This window comes from Periophthalmus magnuspinnatus, chromosome 17 (assembly GCF_009829125.3).
Source record: "Periophthalmus magnuspinnatus isolate fPerMag1 chromosome 17, fPerMag1.2.pri, whole genome shotgun sequence".
NCBI classification, from domain to species: domain Eukaryota; kingdom Metazoa; phylum Chordata; class Actinopteri; order Gobiiformes; family Gobiidae; genus Periophthalmus; species Periophthalmus magnuspinnatus.
In genome coordinates, this window is record NC_047142.1 from 3,055,247 (window position 1) to 3,076,779 (window position 21,533).

The following is a 21,533-nucleotide window of genomic DNA, read 5'->3' on the forward strand; positions in this document are numbered from 1 at the left end:
GTTTATTCTGCACTTTTCTCCTTTAATGTCAATCTTATGATGATTAATAAATTAAATTTCGTGTGACAATTATCATGACTAAATTAATTGCGATTAAAACAGTTGTAAATATGAAAAATTATAACTTTAACAGAGAATTTTATGGATAAACATGGCCGTCAACTGAAATTTGGGTGTCCAGGGCAGTAGCTCTCACATGGGGCCCCTGTAATACAAATTAAAAGAAAGAGAGTCAAATTCTGGGCCCCCTAAGACCATAGGGCCCCAGACAACAGACCCCTTTGTCCCCTCTGTTGATTCCCCCATGGTTAAGTCATTTTTTTCAGCACATTCTGGAGATAAACGGCGATTATCTTTGTTAGCGATTATCACGATTAAAAAAGAGAAATATACATCAACTTACAACAAAAAATTGCTTTAATAAAAATGTAAAATGCGTCAATTTCCAACCAACCAACCGGTCTTTCCTCGTCTCTCCCGTCGCAGTCGTTTCGTCTTAGCGTTCAGGTGACTTTCGTTTATCTCTTTACCTACGTCTATCTCCATCTTTCTTTTCATCCTCGTTAAATACTTTTCCATCTTGTCGCTTTTGGTTAACGGTGATCATCTTTGTCGCGATTATCACGATTGTATAAAATCTCCCACGAACAATTATCGCCGTCCGTTTTTATCACGATAAACGATATTATTGTGTTTTGTCCCATCGCTAACCAGAAGCTATTTTTGTACGTGTTTTGTTTGAGTTAAAAGCGACATCTACTTCAGGTTTTGTGACTCTGACAAATATTAATATCTTTAAATTACGAGTTGCGCTGTACAAATAAACTAGTCTTGCCTCGTTATATATTTTAGATTATCTCCATGACGATATTCGCGCAATCCAATCTGTAAACATCATGGTTGAGGTTCAAGTATCACCCAAAACGTGAATGGACTTGATGCAAAAAAACGACAATATTCCAGCGTTTTTGCAGCTTTTTTAAATTTGTTTTTTTATTTGACGATGTGCTCAACTTTCAAATCTCCAAAACCAATCCAAATGTTTCAATAAATCTCACCTCTACGACACACAAACCCTAAAAACGTCTTATAACCAGTTTCAAGTTAATATTCCTCTGCCTGTTTTTGGTTTCGTTTCAATTTTCAGAGCGTACATTCCAAGCCAACGATGGTGTTATTTTTCTATTCGCGGTGCTGCTGTTTGTTAGCCGTTTAAAAATAGCTTTATTTTACACTTTTTTCCAGACTGTCTCGACATGTTGCTTAAAAAAAAAAAAAGAAAAAGCATGAATGTTAGTCTTTTGAGTTGAATTTTCATTTTTAATAGGCTTTCAGCAATATAAAGTTTTACAAAGAAAACAATTATAAGAAACTTTCAACTTATTCATGGGTTTATTCTTCCTGTTATAGGTGACATTTTGAGGACTTTCAATGATTAAAAAGATATTCCCTGACTGCTCTAATATTTTGTTTTGAATTGTCCAATGGTGTAAAGGTGTTTGCAGTTTTATGGTGGAGGTTTTTGATTTGCCTGGACGTCATAAAATGAATCTCTCTCACATTTATTCAGTTACATCCAGGTGTTTGTTTTATTCATAAATACTTTGAGTCTGAAAAGAAGATGAGAGACTTATCCTGCGTTTGTGTCCAGTAGATTAGACGACTGTAACGTCCTGATCACTGGACTCTCCAAACGAGCCCTAAGACAGAACAGAACATCCAGAACATCCAGAACATCCAGAACACTGCTGCCCGGGTCAGGACTAGAACCAGGAAGTACTTCACACATGTGTCCTGTGGCTCAGGTCTGTGGCTCCTGTGGCTCAGAGACTTTAAAGCAGCTCAGTGTGAACAAGTCTCTCCATGGACCAGCACCAAAGAACATCTCCCACATGAGCCACATGAACCATCTCACATGAGGAGGACTAAATCGGGACGAAACCGGGACGAAACCGGGGCTAAACATGTTGAATCAGTGTTTGTTTTGTTCAGTTTAAATCTGTCTCACTTCCTGAAGATGTGACTCAGGCCTCGACTTTGACGATGTTTAAATCCAGTACTTCATTTCATTTTGATTCTGAATATTCCCTTTGTAGATTTCTTTCCTAACGCCTTTTTTTTTTTTCACTTTCTCTTCCCAGACACTAGAGGTCCCCGCAGCCACGGCTCAGGATCTGAAGGAAATCGTGTTCCCGGCGAGAAACGCAGACAGTCAGCTGAAGCGCATGAAACGAGACTGGGTCATCCCCCCGATCAACGTCCCCGAGAACTCGAGAGGCCCCTTCCCACAGGAGCTCGTCAGGGTAACGCCCCACACGCCTCCGTCCACACGCCTCCGTCCACACGCCTCCGTCCACACACGCCTCCGTCCACACACGCCTCCGTCCACACACGCCTCCGTCCACACGCCTCCATCCACACACGCCTCCATCCACACGCCTCCATCTACACACCTCGATCCACACACACCTCGATCCACACACGCCTCCATCCACACACGCCTCCATCCACACACCTCCATCCACACACCTCCATCCACACACCTCCATCCACACACCTCCATCTACACACCTCCATCTACACACCTCCATCCACACACGCCTCCATCCACACGCCTCCATCCACACACGCCTCCATCCACACACCTCCATCCACACACCTCCATCCACACACCTCCATCCACACACCTCCATCTACACACCTCCATCTACACACCTCCATCTACACACCTCCATCTACACGCCTCCATCCACACGCCTCCATCCACACACCTCCATCTACACACCTCCATCCACACACCTCCATCTAAACACGTGTGAAATGTGCTGACGGACAGACGTTTAGGTTTTTTTTTACATTTCTTTAAGCTCCATATTTGACGTGTTTTGACAGTTTGTAATAACGGGCAAAGAAATCTCAGGTAATTATAAAACGCAGATAAATGTTGACGTTAACATCGTACGGAAGGTTTATATTTAATTGCGAGATTAGTGAAAGCTGTCGTAGTCTCTTGGCGCTACTTTTGGTGCTGTTTTAATATCCAGACTTCTCATACTCTTTAAATCAGTATTTCTCAAACTGTGGACTATTAAAGGTCCATTTTTCTGATCTGTTTTAATGTTGTTTCCTCTTCATTCCTTCATTCACACATGTTTAACACACAAGAGTTCTTCTTTCAAACAGAAAACACTCCGTTCCACCTTGTGATGTCATCATTTCTACTGAACTAAAGGTAAAAAAAGGAGCTGTTAACTTAATAAAACTACCACTTCATGACATCACAAGGTGGAACGGAGCATTTTTGAGGTTGACAGACTAATAAAAATGAAACAAAACACAACTCCAGGTCTGTTTTTGATGATGTAACAGCATAACACGGTTTAAAGAGTCACAAGAGTCAATTTTGTGTAATATAGAACCTTTTATCTATGAATATTTTGTTGTTTTTTGGTTTTTTTATTTGGGTTAACCATCATTTAGCATTTCAGCACCCTTATCCGATGTTTCGTCTAATTTTAGCGCTGGTTTAGGATAAATTTGGATCATATTTGACGATAATTTAAGCCTGAAAAGCCACGGTTTAGATCTGGAGGTCATTCGAAAGCACCATAATATTCCATAGATATTTACGTTAGATTTCTTATTGTTGCTTTCATAATAAATATTTCTCGACGTGATTTTTGTGAATAGACGCTGCCAAACAAAATGATGTAAAGTTTTAAGGCTCTTCAATGTCTCCTCCTCACACAGAAAAACATAAAGTTCATCTTCTTATTTTAATATTTCTCAAAATCCACAAACTGCAAATGAGTTTTTTTCACAGTCCCAAAAATTAATATGAGCTGGAACCTGATTATTATTATTTTTCAAATCCAGTTTGACTCGTGGGTTGCTTTCATTTAATTGAACTTGTCCAAATGTCAAAATCACATTTCAAGATTTTTATTATTATAATTATTATTAGTGGATAATGGCTCTCATTGTGGGGGAAAAAAAAAACAAAAAACAGAAGGATTTTAGAATAATTTTGAAGCTTGCCAAAATGGTTCTAATAATAAAATCATTGTTCTTAAGGTTTGTACAGTGTTTTCTTTTTAATAAGTGAAATAAAACTTTTCACTAGCATTGCATTTTTTTTTATTTTCATGTATGTATTTATATATATATATTTATTTTTATTTTATTTATTTTGATTTTTTTACATATTTATTTAATTATGTATCTATTTTTTTTATTTTTTTATTTTTTTAATAGATTTATTTCAGATTAATCACAAAGACCAGGTGAACCTCATTGGACTGTGCAATTATAACAATATTTTAAATAATAAAATCAATACTTTCCACTAAATTTAAATAAAAATAAAAATGTAAAAAGCAAACTCGGAGACTAAACCAAGAACAACCCTGAAAAGTCTAATGTGGGACCTGAGGACAAAAATAATGACAAAAATCTGCCCTTTTGTCCATTTTACTTTAAAAAAAACAGAACATTTGCAGAAAAAGGACTTTGTGTTGTTGCGATATATTTACTTTATTGCAAAATCTGTCATTGCATCATCTACAACCGCAACTATTAAAAGACTAATTGTGTGGAGTCGACTATAAAAACCTTAATCGTAATTGTTTTCTGGATTATGAACTTTTAAAACACACGCTAAAAGACCTTTTAGAACAAAGACGGTGACATTTCGAAATCAAAATGCCAAAAAAAGCATAAATATTTTCTTATTTTCACCAATAATACACTTTATTTGTGAATATTTACTTCAGTCCCAATATTTCAACCTTTATTTGGACAAAAATGTATTTAAAAGTCTCGATGTGAAATAGAAATCATCATTTGACCAATCGAATAATCCAATACTTAATTAATCCATTATTTTCTGCGTCCCCCACTCTCCGTCGCAACTATAAATGAAAACAAACGTCTCAGCAGTGACATTTTTTACACATAGAGCCTTGAACAGGAACATTAAAGCCAAAAAGGGCTCTCCCACTTGAATCCAGTCTAAATAATAGAAAATATACAATGTGAACAGATTTTTTTTTGTTTTTTTTTGTGAGTTTTCGATACAAAATGAGGAAGACAAACCGAACAACAAACAATCTGGTGTCAAATGGCTCAAAAACTGTACTATTTAGTATTTTTAATTTGAAAAACTGTCCAATTTGTCTATACAATTGTTAGAAGTACTACATAATAACAAAACAAAAACAAAAAAGAAAGAAATATAGATCTTAAAAGAAAGATTACTTATAAAATTACTTAAAAAATACTAATAAATATGTCAAATGCATCAATTTCCAACCAAAAAAACCAAACAAAACAACTGATGGCTTCACGCTGTCCGCTTCCTCGTCTCCCACCGCAGTCGCTTCGTTGTACTTTCGTCGTTTTTCTTTCAGGTGACTCTCGTTTATCTCATCATCTCCGTCTATCTCCGCCTTTCTTTTCATCGCTGTTAAATACGTTTCCACTGTGTCTCTTTGTTTGTTCACTGCTCTGTGTGTTCACAATCTAAGCTAACACGACCTGCGCACACTCTGACCATGAGAGCGCCACTGCCACCTACTGTAGTGGAGGTGGAATTACACTTTATTCTAATACGACTATAGAGGGACTTTTATTGGTGCGTTTTTTGCGTTATGCTTATTTTTAAGAATGTTTTCCTCTATTTTAGTTAAACAAATGATAATATATTCCACTTTTTACTGTTGGCAGGGATCAGATTGGTCAAAAATAGGGACATCTGGAAAATGTTTTTGTATAAAACTATTCTAGTACGGCAAAAGAAAAGCACGTTCTCTGGGGTCATACACGTCCTCCACTATTTGAGAAGAAGGACCGGAATAATCGCGGACTAGTCGATGATTAACCGTTAGTTGCAGCCGTAGCATCAGCCCATATTGCGATATCGATATTTCTACAGCTGTATATTGCACTAAACTCAAAAATAACGCAGAAAAATCAGAGTTCTTTGTCACATAACTGTATATACCACAGCCTGACTCTTTCTGCTTCCAAACGCTCTTGATACGACGGCGAGGCAGGTCCCTTTTGGCCCATTCCGAGGGTCAGCGGCACCGCGACTTCTGCCTTCGACAAAACGCTTCATATTTACACTGCTTTTCCAAAGGTCAGGCCTGTATTATTTATCTAGCCTTTGAGGGGGGGGGGGCAGCGGTTACCGGAGTTACCTGGGATTATTTAGAAGCACACAGAGATCTAAAGTGTGCACTAGCGCAATTGTTCTGGCCCCAGCTATAATATTTTTACTCCTTTTATCCCAACTCAAGGGCGAAGGCTGTAACGCACACGTGGATTCATTTATTTCTCACGTTTTTACACACAGCCTGGTTGTGGGTGGCTGTTAAAAGCACCTTACCTGTTTTTTTATATATATTTACAGCCTTCAAAACGTGAAAAACACAACTATTTTTTGTAAAGCTGCACAACTAGCATGTTAACTGCACGAGTTTGATTATTAGACAAAGACAGGACACAGTTTTTGAGCTCAAGAGCTGCGTTTACATTACGTTTGTACTAGGACAAGACCAAAAAAAAGCTCTTTTTGTCTGCATTTTTCTTTTGGTAGTAGGTTACGGACAATATATGAGTGTATATCTCGTAATCCCGTTTTATTAGAAGGCATGTTTGAGGTTTTGAGAGCAGAATGACGCTGTGTTTGCTCAGCGTGAATCGGGATCGGAGGCACAAAGGACCTCGGCTTACGCTCAAAACGGGATAGACAAAAGCATAGCCGTACAGCTTAGATATCCTGAATGGAAAGCACTGTTTTCAATCATGCTAGGAATGATTGTTAGCATAGCATCAGCCGTTTTTTGGCTTTTGTGCGCAGTGTGTATACTTGGACTTCACAGTATTAGCGTAAGCAAAAGTATTAGGCTTATGGCAGGTTTAGTTGGCATTTAGAGCTAAAATCTGTTGCGACACCAGTTTTGCTAGCTATCTGAAGTCGCTATTTTTGTTTGTTGTGTTAAAATGAAGAACTCACTTGGAAAATTGTCAGTTACAGTTACATTTCTAACAGAGAGGAAACCATAGACACGACAAGTCATTTAAATACAGCGAAGCAACGCAAAAAAACCCAAACTAATATATTTTTTGTTTGTCATATCTCAAGCTTAACTTTTTCCTGAAATACAAGTAACTTCCAATAATACTTTAATATTTTTTAGTAGTAGTATTTTAATTTTATTTCCTTAGTTTTACCTTGTGCATCACTCCAGAATTGGCCATTTAGATACTTAAATACTTACAGAATTTCCAAAAAGACTTGATGTACAGTGGTCCCTCGTTTACGTTTTTAAAATAACCCACAAGAGACAAAATCTGCGAAGTATCAGCTTTATTTCTTACAATTATTACATGTTTTTATTAGCTGTAAAACCCCTCACCACACACTTTATACACTTTTCTCACACAGGCGTTAACATTTTCTCACATTTCTCTCCCGTTTAAACTCTCTCAAAGTTCAAACCTTCGTAGGCGTCTTTGTCGGTGCAGAACGTTTCATCGACATTGTGGGTTTTGTCGGGGAGAAAACAAATTGCAAACGTACAGCACTTCAGAGTCACACTGAGATCCAACGTTTATGTAAATTTGTCTGAACACATTCTGTACTGGACAGGAGACACGGCACGGAGGAGACTGATGGACAATGGTCTACAGTCCAACAGCCAATCAGGACGCACAACACAATGGTCTACGGTCCAACAGCCAATCAGGACGCACAACACAATGGTCTACAGTCCAACAGCCAATCAGGACGCACAACACAATGCACGTTCATACTCATACATACGTAAAAAAATCATGCAAAATTACACAAAAAAAACAGTGAAACCGCGAAAAGTGAACCGCGATATATCAAAGAACCACTGTCCCACCTTTTCTTATTCGACTTATGTTCTAATAAATGAAATATATCGAAACTACATTCACATTTTTATCCCTTTTCCACAGATCCGCTCCGACCATGACAAGAACCGCTCCCTCCGCTACAGCGTGACCGGGCCGGGCGCCGACCAGCCCCCCACCGGCATCTTCATCATCGACCCGATTTCCGGAGAGCTCTCTGTCAACAAACCCCTGGACAGAGAACACATCCCCAGCTTCCACGTGAGTCTGACTCTACTGTCCATAAAAAAAATACTTACTCTACTCATATCCTCATTACAAGCTGTAAAAATGACACGTAAAATGGGAAATACTGTAAAATTTCCCTCTACGAGATGTAAATGGTTTTAACAGAGCGACTTGGAGTAGAGTCTGACCTGGTTGTCTGAGAATTTGCAGTGATGTTGCAAGACTAATCAACTTAAATTACTATCATTTTGCTCAGAATCAACAAAATGCCCTGTTTTATTCTGCATAAAAACAGCTAACCCCGTAGTTTATCTCTGCACAAACCCGTTTTGAATTGTCCTTGTGTCTCCATCAGGCCTTTTTCTGCATAAAAAAAACCTCTAGATCTGTACAAACCTGTTCCGAAACATGATTCTAATATTATTTTGTCAGTTTACGTTTCATTGTGTTTGACAGATTTGGTTTGGAATGTTTAGAACGTAAACTCTGAACAAAATCCTACTGTCAAAGAATAAATCGTGCGTCTATTCGCAACTGCAAAGCTTCTCGGAAAATTGCAATTAGAGAGATTTTTCCCAAATTGTTCAGTTTACAGTTAATTACAAGCAATAATTAAGAGACACATAAATGCAAAATACGGTATAAAGAACTGTATAAAGAAAATGAAATGAAGTTAATCGAGGCTAGCAGTTATAGCGGCTAATTTGGAGCCAAGATTTATATTTGGAATTACGAGCATGTGTATCATAGCAACCAAAGAGCCAATCAGGAGCGAGGCTGTTGAAAGTAACACCCCTTCCCTTAGCAACGCTGTCAATCAAACCTGTTGCTAACGCTACGAGAGCGAAACTGGGCAAAGACGGCGACTGATTTGTCTGTTGTTTATGTTCATATCTTGATTTACGGACACGACGGCGAAATAAAAACACCAGGATCACGTAGAGCGGGTTAATACGAACGTTTAAGACCAAAATGACGAGTCTGACGGCAGCAGTCGATGGAAAAGGAAGGGCTAGCGGGTTAGCTACATCCATTTACATACACAGACTATGGTTCCAGCTGCTAATTATTTTCGCAGAGTAGAAAATCTGACCTGTCTGTCTGAGAATTCGAAGTGAAATGGCGCACGGCGATAACCCTTCGTTCCTTCTAATGCCGGTCCATGCATTAGTGGTCATGGTCTCACGTTACAGCGGTCTTTAATGCATTTGCACTTCAACGCAACTTATTCACTTTGCATTTTGTAAAGGATGACTTGTAATACAGCTGGACTTAATATTTGAGCTCTCTACCTTCCAGCGCTTCCAGTAAATCGGACTTAGTTGCGTAACTCTTTGTATTTTGACTTAGAATTAAATGCTTTTCCCCCCAAAAAACAACCAGTAACATGCTACTAATACTAACACTAATCAAATTTCTTACTGATCCCTTGTGATTGTATTGCATTGTCGTATTTTTGCGTTATCCCGGTGCCAGATTACACAATTCAACCGTGTAAAAAAAAGGATTTCGTAGAGGTAATGAACTGATTTTGATTACCCCATTTGTGTCTGTTTTAAATTTCCCAATTGCTCTTAAAATAGCAGCTGTATTATGTCCACTCGTGTATTTAGATAATCATAGAGTACTTGACAAGTGTTTTTGGAATGGGAAAATGGCTCAGAACTGCCCCTGAAAATAATGCCTTCTTTTGTAAATAACAATTGTGCAAAATGAGGCGTCAGAACCTGGATGAAAACGCCGGCGGTGCAGACTATCGCAGTTAGTCTAAACATATTTTTGGTTATTTAGTCTTGCACTTTTCCTCATACTTGACCGAACTCTGGGAACAATGTGTCCTTTCGGAGCGAATTCCTCCTTCGGTCACGCAGGGGATTATCTCCGAATGCTGTTCATTAAATAGACCCATTTAGTACCGGTTGTCCTTACACGATTTGCATTAACAAACAGCCTTGTGCGCGCGTACCTCGTTTGCCGCGTGTCCAGCTGTGATAATGTTTTTTTCTCATTATCATTTTTCTATTTTTCTCCGCAGTTGAGAGCTCACGCGGTGGACCTGAACGGCAACCAAGTGGAAAACCCCATCGACATCGTAATCAATGTGATCGACATGAACGACAACAGGCCCGAGTTCACGCATCAGCTGTGGAACGGGACCGTACCGGAGGGGTCCAAACCAGGTAACGGGCGAAATAACAGCCCACGAGCAGCCAGGCAGGGAGGCTAATGTGGCTTTTTTTGGATGTACAGTTGTCCCTCGATATATCGCGGTTCATTTTTCGCGGTCTCGCTGTTTCCTGTCTGATTTTTTTGCGTTGCATTTGCTTTTCTTACAGCGTCAGAATGTGCTTTGTGTCATTGAAGAAATACAACGATTACGTCTAAACAGGTTCAATAGTTGTCAGGCCTAATGGAAAGTTTTTTGACTGTTGTATTCGCGGTTTTCTGGAAGTCGCCGCCATCGTTATTCGCCAGGAAATAAGTTACTACACGACGACGAAGCTGTTTTCAAAGCTTCTCAGAGAAACGAGGCAGTGTGGAGTTGTTGGTCACGTAAACTTTTCAACATTTTAAACAAATCTACCTACCATATTTTACGAAGTCACACTTTTTTTCATAGTTTGGCCGAGGGTTCGACTTATACCCAAATGCGAAATATGATTTTTTTCTTCATTATTGTGCATTTTTCGGCTGGTGCGACTTATACTCTGGAAAATACAGTTCTTTATATCAGATTTTAGCGGTGAAATTCTTCGTTTAAAATGAGTGGGATTCCCGTTTATCTAAGAGAAGTGGCGTTTAATAGAGAGAATTCAAACCAAAATTGGCAAATGGACGGGTCAAATATTGGTTCAACAGCGTTCACAAACCGAGAACTTGCTTTGGCGATAAATTATTCCAAAAAACGTACATGCAGATAAACGAGGGACCGCTGTAGCGCGTTTCAGAGGTGACTTGTAAAACATCGGAGAGCATGACTTTTTGGGTAACGTTGAGCTGAATCAAATACAAGCTTAAAATTGACTTGTTTTTCTGCCAAAATGTCACTGAAAATCTATAATTTTTAAGTAATTCTCATTAGTAGTTGTGTTTCTGCTTCCTCCTTTTAAGTTTTGCATGACAGTTTCTATTTGTTTGTGATTTGTAATATTAATCTCCCCATTGCAAACAGCTCAAATAAACAAGACAAACTGAAATGAACCCACCTTTAACAAAGTATTTCCCATGTCCAAAGGGAGTTAAACACATTTTTCCATCTCCTTTATGCCGTTCACATTCAAAACCCACACGTTTGTCTGTCACTCTAACATCAAACCTCATTTAAAAGTGTAAAAATCCACATTTTTTATGATATTTATTGAGTATTTCTAGAGAAAACGTGTTGCTTTTGCATAACTGCTGCTCCTTTATGACCATTTTCCTTTCAGAACATGAGATGCAACACATTTATTTCCTATGAGTGAACAATAATGTTAAAACGTCAAGCAGTAAATGTATTTTGTGTAAATGTAAGTCTCACCAATACAAGAAAAATGCTGATTTAAAAACTAGAGATAGACCGATATAACGTTGGCTTTTTAGTGTCATATCGGCCTTAAATCTCCACCACAGCCTGATATTTTGTTTTATCTGACCTGTTGCTGAAAAAGTTCACACAAACCTTTATTTTAACACTTGCATAACTGCACAGAACATATACGCCCATCCCTTTAAGAGAGCGGTGTAGTCATAAGGGCTGTGGATATGTTTGTAGTACTTTTAAATAATCCAAAAAGTCCTACAAACAGGCCCAAAAATATCAGTTGCTCTCGATTCTAAACAATCTGTATCAGCCAATAAAAAAGAAACATATTGGTTGGTCTGTATTAAGAAAACATGATGCATTCCTGCAGCTTTAATCCCTTTTCAAACCTGCTTTTGGTCACCAGGTATTTCACATTTCCGAACATGCAAACGGAGCATTTTTGGTGCTCAGAGAAGCCGTCTTTAGATTAATGGATTAATGAAGCAAGCGGTAAAGAAGCAAAATGCAACTCCAGGTATATTTTTGATGAGGGGACAACAATATAACGTGGTAAAAACTCAAAAAACTGAAGTGTGTATATGTGCATCATACGGAGCCCTGCAGGTGAGGGAAAGAAGAATGTTTACAAAATAAAACATTTAAAATATATTAACTTGAGGGAACGAGATATTAACTTGAGGGAACGAGTTATTAACTTGAGGGAACGAGATATTAACTTGAGGGAACGAGATATTAACTTGAGGGAACGAGTAATTAACTTGAGGGAACGAGATATTAACTTGAGGGAACGAGATATTAACTTGAGGGAACGAGATATTAACTTGAGGGAACGAGTAATTAACTTGAGGGAACGAGATATTAACTTGAGGGAACGAGATATTAACTTGAGGGAACGAGATATTAACTTGAGGGAACGAGATATTAACTTGAGGGAACGAGATATTAACTTGAGGGAACGAGATATTAACTTGAGGAAACGAGATATTAACTTGATGGAACGAGATATTAACTTGAGGAAACGAGATATTAACTTGATGGAACGAGATATTAACTTGAGGAAACGAGATATTAACTTGATGGAACGAGATATTAACTTGAGGGAACGAGCTATTAACTTGAGGAAACGAGATATTAACTTGATGGAACGAGATATTAACTTGATGGAACGAGATATTAACTTGAGGGAACAACATTATTAACTTGAGGGAACGAGATATTAACTTGAGGGAACGAGATATTAACTTGAGGGAACGAGATATTAACTTGAGGGAACGAGATATTAACTTGAGGGAACGAGATATTAACTTGAGGGAACGAGATATTAACTTGAGGGAACAACATTATTAACTTGAGGGAACGGCATAATTATCTTGAGGGAACATAATAATTTCTATGCATATACTTTCACGAGATATTTAACTTAAAAAATAAAAATAATATCTCGCTCCCTTGTGATAATTAAGTCATTCCTTCGAGATAATATCATGTGGGAACGTGATAATATCTCGTGACCATGCATGAATATTATATTCTGCAAATGTCCTATGCTGCACTCCGTAGCATCAGAAAACACGGCTGTATTTTTAAATTATCCTAAAATGTCCTCCTGTGCCTCGCCGTGCTTCATCTTTTCACCTTTGTTGCCGCAGGAACATTTGTAATGACGGTCACGTCTGTGGACAAAGACGACCCCAAGACGGCCAACGGCATGCTCCGGTACAAGATCCTGTCCCAAAACCCCGAAAGCCCCAGCTCCAACATGTTCACCATTAACAACAAAACCGGAGGCATCATCACCGTGGCAGCCGGCCTGGACCGAGAGGTGTGTTCACAGACTAGCACGACTTTATTTCTTTCATTATTTATTCTTTATTTGTCAGGGACCGTGCACAAATTCATTAATCTTACAAAAGAAAAGATGATTTGTACCAGATTAAGCTGCTGCTGCTTTTCATGTGCAGACCCTGGGCAGGTGAACGCACGTTAAAAACACATTTTCAATACAATTACATTATAAAACTAACAGTTCATCATTAATATTAGTAGGAAAATACAATAAAATGCAATAAAATGTCCCTATTACCAGTGCAGGAGATCAAACATAAGCGATTGAGGTTCAAATAAGTCCACTGTGTACTGTCTGCATCTAATTATAAAGCATCGTATTGTCTGATAATCAGGAAGTGCATGGTTGGCAGATTAGTTGTCGTTAGCTTTACCGTAAACAGTAAAACAGCTTTCAATCGCAAGTATTTTTAATTTTTCAGATCATGTAAGTACGTTAAGAACATCCTTAGATCTTTGTGTACCATTTAGTTTTGTGAAACAGGCTTTGCATTTTAATACAACTCCCCAGACGCCCCGATAGTTGTTTTGCTAATATCCAAATGCCTGAAAACTAATAAAGCTAAGTGAATTTTTCTGATTACCAACATAATGGGAAGTGTAAATGGACATTTCACAGTTACTTACTTCTACAGGGAGGCAGTGTGCGTCACCAAGCAGCTCTCCTTTCTTTTATTGTTCCATTCCTCTCCAAAACCAATCCTGTATTTTTAACCAGCTGGCATTGGCTAGCTCTGAAAATATTAGCAACAGCATAACGCTCTCGCCATTTGGTGCAATTCTAGCGAGGGCAATCCAGGTTGGTAGCTGCTCAATCACTCCTGCCCCGAGGCGTCCATTTTGTGTCCGCCAGTTGCCACCATGAAAGTAATTTGCCCAGTTCTCATTATACGGCAACTGGTCCGTTACCTGAGTGGCTTTTAATGTGAAAAGAGTCATTTGTTAGCGTCCCGGTGGCGTGTGGCGGCGAGGTGTAACTTTCACATATGCATACAAGCAGCACGTAGCCAAAAGGAATAAATCAGACTTGTATAAAAAGCCTCCATTAGTCATCATAATTAAGAAGCTAGCCAGGTTTGTTTCACTTTAGCTCGAGACATATTAATATTTATGTTCAGTGCATTCCGCAGCGTATTAGGGTCAACTGTTAAATCTGGTGCAATGCAAAACTGCATTTTTAGCCGACAGAAAGAAGCTGATTTAGGTGATTTATTTTGGATGCAGTTGTTCGTGACGCGTCTTGTGCTAATGGTCTATATAATGATGTGCAAATATGTCTACTGTCTTTAAAAACTGGGTCGTGTCATCTTCTTTTCGCTGTAAGTAATGAGTGAATCTGCCTCCGCTTACAGAAAGTGTCTGAGTACATGCTGATCATCCAGGCCACTGACATGGAGGGCAATCCCATGTACGGCCTGTCCAACACGGCCACGGCTGTGATCAGGGTCACCGACATCAACGACAACCCGCCCGAGTTCACTGCCGAGACGGTGAGTAGTGGACGTTATTGTAAAACACGTTTCTGGTGAATAGGAGGCACAAGACCTGTTCTTCACCCCAATATACATTCGGTTAGTCTTGTGTTTGCCGCTCGGTTCTGCTTGGCCAGCGTTTCTGCAGCCATCCAAATATACAAGAAGGTAGCGGTGCATAAAGTGTTATATCTAGCTCCCAAATGTTGACACACGCGACAGTGGGGCTGTCCGCCCTGCTGAAAGAGCCACTTACCGTAGCACAAATCTCTGAAATTTGTAATGCCACAGTTGAGCTATCTGGGGAGGACAGGGGACGAGATGGCCGTGACGACATGATAAGTTACCTTAGATGTCTATTTACCTAGACTGGTCCTGCTGCGCTGCACGAGGCTGGAATTGCTAGTATTTTGTGCTGTCACAGCAGTATCACTTAACAGCTTGCCGCTCTGTACTATCATGGTTTATTCATGCAGTTCTTCGGCGAGGTGCCTGAAAACCGTGTGAATGTCATCGTGGCCAATCTGACGGTGACTGACAAGGACCAGCCAAACACGCCGGCCTGGAACGCAGTCTACAAAATCACCGGGGGCGACCCTACCGGCAGCTTCTCTGTGCCCACTGATCCCACCACTAACGAGGGCCTGGTTACAGTCGTCAAGGTAAGAGACTCCGCCTCCTCGTTCCCTCGGGATACGAAGAAACATGCATTACATCATTCACGCTTCGAATTCAGGACACCTGCTAAAAATATTTTAAATTCACAAAATAAACAGTTTATAATGAATGTATTTTTCAAACTTGCATTTATTATGTATTTCTTGAATGCATAAACAAACACACACCGCACAAACCAGCACATAAATCTTTCAAACTGATATCCTGCTTGTTTTGTTTTCCCTCCCGCTCGCAGCCCATCGACTTCGAAACCAACCGTGCGTTCCTGCTGACCGTAGAGGCCCGGAACGAGGTGCCTCTGGCCAGGGGCATCCACCCGCCTCGCCAGTCCACCGCCACCGTCTCCATCCGGGTCATCGACGTCAACGAGAGCCCCTACTTCCAGCCCGACCCCAAACTCATTAAACTGGAGGAAGGAATTCTGCCCGAGACCTCCCTCACCACCTTCGCCGCGCAGGACCCTGACCGCTTCATGCACCAGAACATCAGGTTAGATTTAAAAGTCGATGAACTGCTGCATACTGTATCTACGGCGAAGTGGCGTTACGGAAACTGTCAGGTCAAGTCAATATCGCAACGTTTCTCATAATGCCCACGTCACAACAACACGGGAAATTTAAATCGCAGAAGAAAATGTTGACGATAATCGAGAATATTGAACATAACTGATCATTAAAAATACTCAAAATGTACAATATTGTTCAAAAAAAAGAGCTGCAGTAAATGAAATACTTGCGTCAAATCCGTCATAGAGGTTATGCTAGCAACTTTTAGCGGTTTCAACGAGGAACCAGAGCAAAGACGATTTGTCCAGTGCAGACTCGAGTGCGTTTCTTACCAGTAAAAAAAAGAATATTTACAAAAACAACAGCGTGGCAATACCGGCCTGTACCTCCACGCTCCAGCACAGGTAAGTATCGGGAAGTATTACGATATTTCTAAACGTTATCCTTGGCAAAAACGCTGTTAACAATTATTCAATCAATTCAGCTACAAAAATAGAGCTATATATTAATTTAGCAGTGTTAAATGTAAAGAAACGGACTAGACTCCAAAAGCTAAAATATCTGTGCACCCCCTCCCCAGTTCAGAGTTGCCTGACCCGGAACCTTCTTAAGTTGCTTTTGTCCAGAACGCCTAAGATGGCGGACAACACAGGTAAATATAAAGTCAAACAATTCAAGTACGAGCAATTAGACGATTCACTTCTGCTCATTTCTTTCTCTACAGGTCGCTTTAATGGCAAGACACTGTTTCAGTTCATTAATAAACATGTTAAACTTTTTATGAGTTTAAGTTTAGTCTTATGTAATGGACTATCTGTTACATTACAAAGTGTTTTACAGAATAAGGACATTAAAATCACAACACAAACATGAAAACAAATAATCATCATAAATTAACATTAAAAGAGGAGAGTGCAGAATAAACCCCTTTCAGTCTGGTATTGTCACGGTTTCGTCACGGTTTAGTCCTGGTTCAGTCCTGGTTTAGTCCTGGTTTAGTCCTGGTTTAGTCCTGGTTTAGTCCCGGTTTACTCCTGGTTTAGTCCTGGTTTAGTCCCGGTTTAGTCCTGGTTTACTCCCGGTTTACTCCCGGTTTACTCCTGGTTTAGTCCCGGTTTAGTCCCGGTTTACTCCTCAGACTGAGATGTTTCCTGTGGCTCTAACATGTCGGAGCTGTTCTTTGGTGCTGGTCCGTGGACGTTACATAAATCATAAAACTCCAGCCATGTTTTCACAGAGAAAAGTAAGATTTTGTTTATATCTCAATAACTCAATCTGCAGTACAAAAAATCTTTCCAAAACCAAATTGATAACAATGATGGTGTAATAATTGTGTGTTTGTTGGCTCACATTATCCTGTAGAATGAAGTGTGCATGTGAAATCAGCCTTGCTTTTGTAATTCTACACTTTGTCGTACAAATTAGTCTTACCCAAAACAACAAGTCTGCTCAAGTCTCCCCTGTGAGCTTGTTTTCCAAAGTTGGAATAATTATGTAAAAAGCATTAAATATTTATCTGTGTAAACAAAAAATGTTCCCTGAGTACAAAATGGGCAAAATGACAGTTACATCCCGTAGAAAGTCGTCACAACAGCAGCACGGGTTTGTAATAACATTTTTGATGCCCTTATCTTGCCCTCGCAGGTACTCCAAGCTCTCAGATCCTGCCCAGTGGCTGCGGATTGACCCCAACACCGGGCACATCGTAACAATGGCCGTTTTGGACCGAGAATCTCCTTTTGTGAAGAACAGCTTGTACAACGCTACATTCCTGGCAACTGACAATGGTATGTCCCAGTTTGGAGTATTTCGGAGTCCCTTAAAGGCGTTTTACCTGATTTTACTGTCTTAAAAATGTGAAAAACAGAACAGAACTAGTTTATTTTGAAAAGTTTGAGTTGTTTCTCACTTACTTTATGCATTTTGAGCATCCTAATCGTACATTTTGAGTTTTTACGAGCTATAAACCGGGACGAGGGGGCTTCTTTACTGTGACACACCTCGGATACTGTCCTGAAGAAGTCGGACTGCAGATGGCGCTGTTGTCCTGCCTCTACCGGTAGGAAGACGGCGCCAAAATCTGTTTAAAACCTGTTTACACCTAACGGCAACATCTCGTGACCACTCTGAGGCGCTAGTGAGCAGAACAAACTAGTTTATTTTGAATAGTTTGCAGTGTTTCCGAGTCTTTTCTCACTTACTTTACGCATTTGGACCATCCTAATCGTACATTTCGATGAGTTTTTAAGAGTTTTTCACACTTTAATTATTAACGAGGGGGCGTCTTTACTTTGACACATGCGGGATATTGTCCTGAGGAAGTCGGACTGCAGATGGCGCTGTTGTCCTGCCTCCACCGCTAGGAAGACGGCGCCAAAACCTGTTTAAATCAGCTAACTGGATACGTCACAGCAACATCACGTGACCACTCTGAGGCGCTAGTGAGCCGTCCAAACTGTCAGGGATGAAAACAAACTAAATATTAACCTAGAAAAAGAATCTATTCAAATAAATTAACGGAAAACCGGATGAATCTCATTGGACTAGCTTTTCACAACGCTCAGAAAACGCTGCGAAGTTTTACCGTGGCCGTAGAGCTAAGAACTAGCATGCTAACACACAATTCTGGATTACTGGACAGTGCGCAGCAGACTTATTTTGACCTTGTACGATATATCTGTACAGGGGCAAGAAAAAATCAGCTCAAATGCGGAAAAAACTGAGTATAGGTCTTTTTAAAAAACATGGATTTTCTTTAACGTACCATTTTTCCTCTGCTTTTTTATCCAAACCACTGAGGGTGCGATCGTGCTGTTTTTTCCCCCCCCCAAGACGTCTAATGTAGCCTCTCTCAAAAAGGTCACTACTTCCACCTAGCATCACGTTGAGCACTTTTGTCCTGGCAAGTGCTCCAACCCATCAAGTCTTTTTAAACACACTACTCAGTTACGGCCACAAAGACGCCGTTCGCTCCCTGAAGGTCAAACTCGTACCCGATCGCTTGGCTTTGCCGGGAAAAAACCGACCCGCCCCCCTCTTGAAGGTTAATGGCCGCGCGATCTCACCCGCGAGAAGACGAGCGCGAGGATGGATTCACCTTTCTGTTTCTCTGATGGGATTCGCTTCTGTCCAGGTTTAGCCTATTCCACAGAGCATAGCTTAGGCCAATAGGCTTAAAAACTACCCCCAATAAGAGGTTTCTGGGCTTTAATGGGTCAGGATTGGATGACTAGCTTCTTTGAGCGTGGCTTGAATGGTAAAAAAGCCTCTTAGCGGTGAATACATAGAGGGAGCTGAGGCGTTCCACAGTGGGCTCTGTCTGATGCCTTTAGTATTCTGTCCCGTGTCCTCGGTCAGGAAGACACCCGGAGCACACAGCCCAATGTTCTGATATCACTCTTTCTGTCTCTGTTCTTGCCGGAGATTAGATTTTCAGATCAGTATGCTGCTTGAACAGACCCTTCTCGCTGGAGTAAATGACTGTTTCTCAGGGTCTTAATATGAAGAGGCGAAGACTGAACTTTGTGAAATGCGTAATCTGTCAGATGTGATAATCATCGAAAGCGGCTGCGTGTGAAATAGACGACGCACATAGCATGGAAGCGTTTTGGCAAATTAGCCGCAAAATTTCATGAAATATGAAGGCGCTGGGACAAAATGTTTACCTTGTTAGCATTCGCGATTATACCCAGCAGTTAGCGTGCGCTCGCTCATTGGATTATTTAGCACTAAGGAGCACGAAATGTTGAAACGTAATGGACAAGTGATAGTAATTTGTCATTTTATACTATGTTTTTGTCTTTGAAAGGTCACTTATCTACGTGATCTGGATGCTAGAGAAATGCTGCATACGTTTTAAGAAAGGATTTATCCCGGGTGCTAATCATTTATGCTAATTAGCGCTAATAAATAATGTACAGTTGTCCCTCGCTATATCGTGGTTCACCTTTCACGGTCTTGCTGTTTCGTGGATTTTTTAGACCGTTGTCCATCAGTCTCCTCCGTGCCGTGTGTGTTCAGACAAATTTACATAAACGTTGGATCGCAGTGTGACTCTGAAGTGCTGTATTTTTGCAATTTTTCTCCCCGACAAAACCCACAATGTCGATGAAACGTTCAAAGGCGCCTACAAAGGTTTGAACTTCGAGAGTGTTTAAAAAAAAAAGATAAATGTGAGAAAATGTTAATGCCTGTGTGAGAAAAGTGCCTATTGCGGGTTATTTTTAGAACGTAACCTCGGCGATAAACGAGGGACCGCTGTAGCGCGTTTCAGAGGTGACTTGTAAAACATCGGAGAGCATGACGTTTTGGGTAACATTGAGCTGAATCAAATACAAGCTTAAAATTGGCTTGTTTTTCTGCCAAAATGTCACTGAAAATCTATAATTTTTAAGTAATTCTCATTAGTAGTTGTGTTTCTGCTTCCTCCTTTTAAGTTTTGCATGACAGTTTCTATTTGTTTGTGAATAATATTAATCTCCCCATTGCAAACAGCTCAAATAAACAAGACAAACTGAAATGAACCCACCTTTAACAAAGTATTTCCCATGTCCAAAGGGAGTTAAACACATTTTTCCATCTCCTTTATGCCGTTCACATTCAAAACCCACACGTTTGTCTGTCACTCTAACATCAAACCTCATTTAAAAGTGTAAAAATCCCCATTTTTTTATGATATTTATCGAGTATTTCTAGAGACGCTTGCAGAAAACGTGTTGCTTTTGTATAACTGCTGCTCCTTTATGACCATTTTCCTTTCAGAACATGAGATGCAACACATTTATTTCCTATGAGTGAAAAAGTTCATGCCTGTGTGAGAAAAGTGTATAAAGTGTGTGGTGAGGGGTTTTACAGCTGCAAAACGTATAGAATAATTGTGAAAAATAAAGCTGATACTTCGCGGATTTCGTCTATTGTGGGTTATTTTTAGAACGTGACCCCCACGATAAACGAGGGACCAGTGTATAAGTTCAACTAAAATACAAAATATATATGTTTTTGTCAAGATCTTTCTAATTATTACTCAGTTTGGTGAATAGTCGTCCTGGTAAATATTTATCAGAGTTTTGCACCATCACGTTTATTCACAGCAATTTTTTTTTTTTTCATTTAGCATGCTAAATATATAAAAAAAAAATAATAATAATAATAAAGAAGTAAAAATATTAAAAAAATAAATATAAAAAACATAATTAAAGTAAAAATTAATTTTAAAAAAACTTAATAAAGAAGTAAAAATAAATATAAAAACATAATTAAAAAGTAAAAATAAATTAAAAAATAAATATAAAAAAACATAATTAAAAAGTAAAAATAAATATAAAAAACATAATTAAAAAGTAAAAATAAATACAAAATAAATATAAAAAACATTATAAAGAAGTAAAAATAAAT

General features: G+C 39.4%; 1 protein-coding gene across 1 annotated transcript in view; it reads left to right on the top strand.

Annotated features, from left to right (window-relative positions):
• The window catches only part of cdh2 (cadherin 2, type 1, N-cadherin (neuronal)), a 121,076-nt gene that overhangs the window by 72,966 nt on the left and 26,577 nt on the right, over positions 1 to 21,533 (top strand). Inside the window, exons 4-11 of the mRNA XM_033982013.2 lie at positions 2,142 to 2,303; positions 7,990 to 8,145; positions 10,148 to 10,292; positions 13,288 to 13,460; positions 14,836 to 14,973; positions 15,432 to 15,617; positions 15,869 to 16,122; positions 17,784 to 17,926. Of these exons, the coding sequence (XP_033837904.1) occupies positions 2,142 to 2,303; positions 7,990 to 8,145; positions 10,148 to 10,292; positions 13,288 to 13,460; positions 14,836 to 14,973; positions 15,432 to 15,617; positions 15,869 to 16,122; positions 17,784 to 17,926 (1,357 nt within the window). The remainder of the gene's footprint in view (positions 1 to 2,141; positions 2,304 to 7,989; positions 8,146 to 10,147; positions 10,293 to 13,287; positions 13,461 to 14,835; positions 14,974 to 15,431; positions 15,618 to 15,868; positions 16,123 to 17,783; positions 17,927 to 21,533) is intronic.